Below are 2,210 nucleotides of genomic sequence, written 5' to 3'. Positions count from 1 at the left end.
CACGCTGATAAAGCGGCTGCTGCTCGAGCTGAAGGCCCGAGCAGCAGCAAAGTACCCCGACTCCCTCGTGAGCTGCACGGGAGCCGTCCTGGCCAACGAAAAGCTGCTGTCCGTCCTCGTCAAAGTGCTGCTGCTGCGCACCCACGCCCACAGCAGCCAGCAGGTGCACAGCGCCCTCAGCTGCCTGGACTTGTGGCTGCAGCTGCTGGCAGCAAGGGGGCTGCCGCTGCCGCCGAACTTCGACTTTGCTTTTTTCCGAAGTGCCCTCGAGCTGGTGCTGTCTTCGGACTTGTACCCAGTGGTCACCAAGGGGCTGTGGCTGGTCTACCGCAACTTGCCCATTCTCGACGGCGAGCAGCTGCAGCAGCTGCTGGGGGCTTTGTGTCTGCGGCGGCTCGCGCTGCGGCTGCTGCTGCACTGGGCCTGGCTCGTCCGCCGCGCCTTCATTTTGCTGCTGCTCTACAGGCTCGTCGAGGGCATGCGCAGGGTCATCGCCAGGGTCACCGGCAGCGAGCTCACCTTCTCCCAGCAGCAGCAGCAGCAGCAGCAGCAGCAGCAGGGGCGCAGGGTCGCGCTCTCCACCGAGGAGGCCGTCGTCGTCGACGGCTACTCCGTCCTCGTCCAGCTCATGAAGGCTCTCGGCATGGACGAGCTGCTGCCGGCAGCAGCAGTCAGCGCTGCAGCAGCAGCAGCGGCCCAGTTCCACAAGGGAAACGCCACCTACGCCGGGGCCCCCGCAACGCCCGCCACAGCAGCAGCAGCAGCAGCAGCGGCAGCAGCAGCTGCGGCCGGGACGGACCCTGCGCCCGACGCCAAGCAAACCGCTCCCGGACCATCACCAGCTGCTGCTGCCGGCCCTGCAGCAGCCGCTGTAGCAGCCGCTGCAGCCGCTGCAGCCCCGCAGCAGCAGCAGCAGCAGCAGCAGCTGTTCGAAGGCGACGTGGACGCCCCCGAACTGCAGGCCTACCGGAAACTTGCTGTTGCAGAATTCAAAAAGGAAATAGAACATTATAAAGCTTGGGTCGCTGCTGGAGCTCTCTCTCTGCCCATGATGGTCATTCCCAGCGCGCCCCTAGACGCCAACACCGACGTGCCCCTCGAGGGCTGGCAGTAGCTGCTGCTGCTGCTGCTGCTGCTGCTGCTGCGGCGGCGGCGGCGGTGGCGGGGGGAGCGGGGGCGAGCAGCGGCAGCTGCTGCTGCGGCGAAAACAGCAGCAGCAGCAGTTGGCAGCAGCAGGAGCTGCTGCTGCTAAAACAGCAGCAGCAGTCGCTGCTGCCGTTGGAACAGCAGCGGAAGCACCAGGAGCAGGAGCAGCAGCAACTGCAGCAGCAGCAAAATAAAGCGATACCAGCAAGTGCTGCTGCAGCTGCTGCTCGCACTTAGTGCAGCGCCTCACGCGGAAATTTACGCGCCTCTTGAGGGCCAGCAGTAAATCTACTGCTATCGTAGCAGCAGCAACTTTACAAGCTGCTGCAGCAGCAGCAGCAGCTGCTGCTGCTGCTGCTGCTAGTGGTGACGACGCCCAGTGCGCGGCTCGAAGCAAAAAGACAGTTCTGCCTCTCGAGGGGCGGCAGCGAAGTGGCTGCCGCTGCTGCAGCAGCAGCAGCAGCAGCAAACCCTGCTGCTGCTTGTGGGGAGGAACTGATTAGTAGCAGTTGTCTATGAATGAACGTGATTAGCGAACTGAGGTGTATAGGCAGCAGCAGCAAACAAAGCGACTCAAAAGGGAAGCAGCAAATCAGTTATTTATTTTCCCATTCTATTACTTCTGTCATCACTTTTGTCGTTATTGTTATTTTTATTATTATAAGGAATGTAAATGTTGTTGTTATTGTCTTTCTGTCTCCTTTGGCTGTTTCTCAGTTTTCTTTTAATTTGAATTTCGCTGAAGAGAGGAATTAAATTTTATTTTTTTCTTTTCCACTTCGCCAGCTGGCCAAAGTACAGCTCGCGAAGCCTTTGTTTTATGAAACAAAAATAGAAGAATAATTTCGAAAGTTTAAAGCACTCAAGAATTGTTTTGCTGCACTCAGCTGTAGTAGTCAATGGCTGCACCTGAGGGTGACCACTGGTCAGTAGTGGTCACCCACAAGCAACCACTGGACTTCGCCAGAGACCTTCTTACTAAATTGAGTAAACTGAGTGAAGATAAATATATAAATAAGTATGTATATGTATGTATATATATTATGGGCGAGGCTCTTGTTCAT

General features: G+C 57.6%; 1 protein-coding gene across 1 annotated transcript in view; it reads left to right on the top strand.

Annotated features, from left to right (window-relative positions):
• The window catches only part of ETH_00015670 (uncharacterized protein), a gene marked incomplete at both ends in the record, with an annotated part of 3,365 nt that extends 2,251 nt beyond the window's left edge, over positions 1 to 1,114 (top strand). Inside the window, one exon of the mRNA XM_013374622.1 lies at positions 14 to 1,114. Coding sequence (XP_013230076.1) covers positions 14 to 1,114 — 1,101 coding nt within the window. The remainder of the gene's footprint in view (positions 1 to 13) is intronic.
• Positions 1,115 to 2,210: the final 1,096 nt, after the last annotated feature.

This window comes from Eimeria tenella, genomic scaffold (assembly GCF_000499545.2).
Source record: "Eimeria tenella Houghton genomic scaffold, Eth_scaff22, whole genome shotgun sequence".
Classification (NCBI taxonomy): Eukaryota; Apicomplexa; class Conoidasida; order Eucoccidiorida; family Eimeriidae; genus Eimeria; species Eimeria tenella.
Note: the sequence above shows the minus strand (reverse complement) of the source record. Positions and strands in the feature narration are given on the sequence as shown.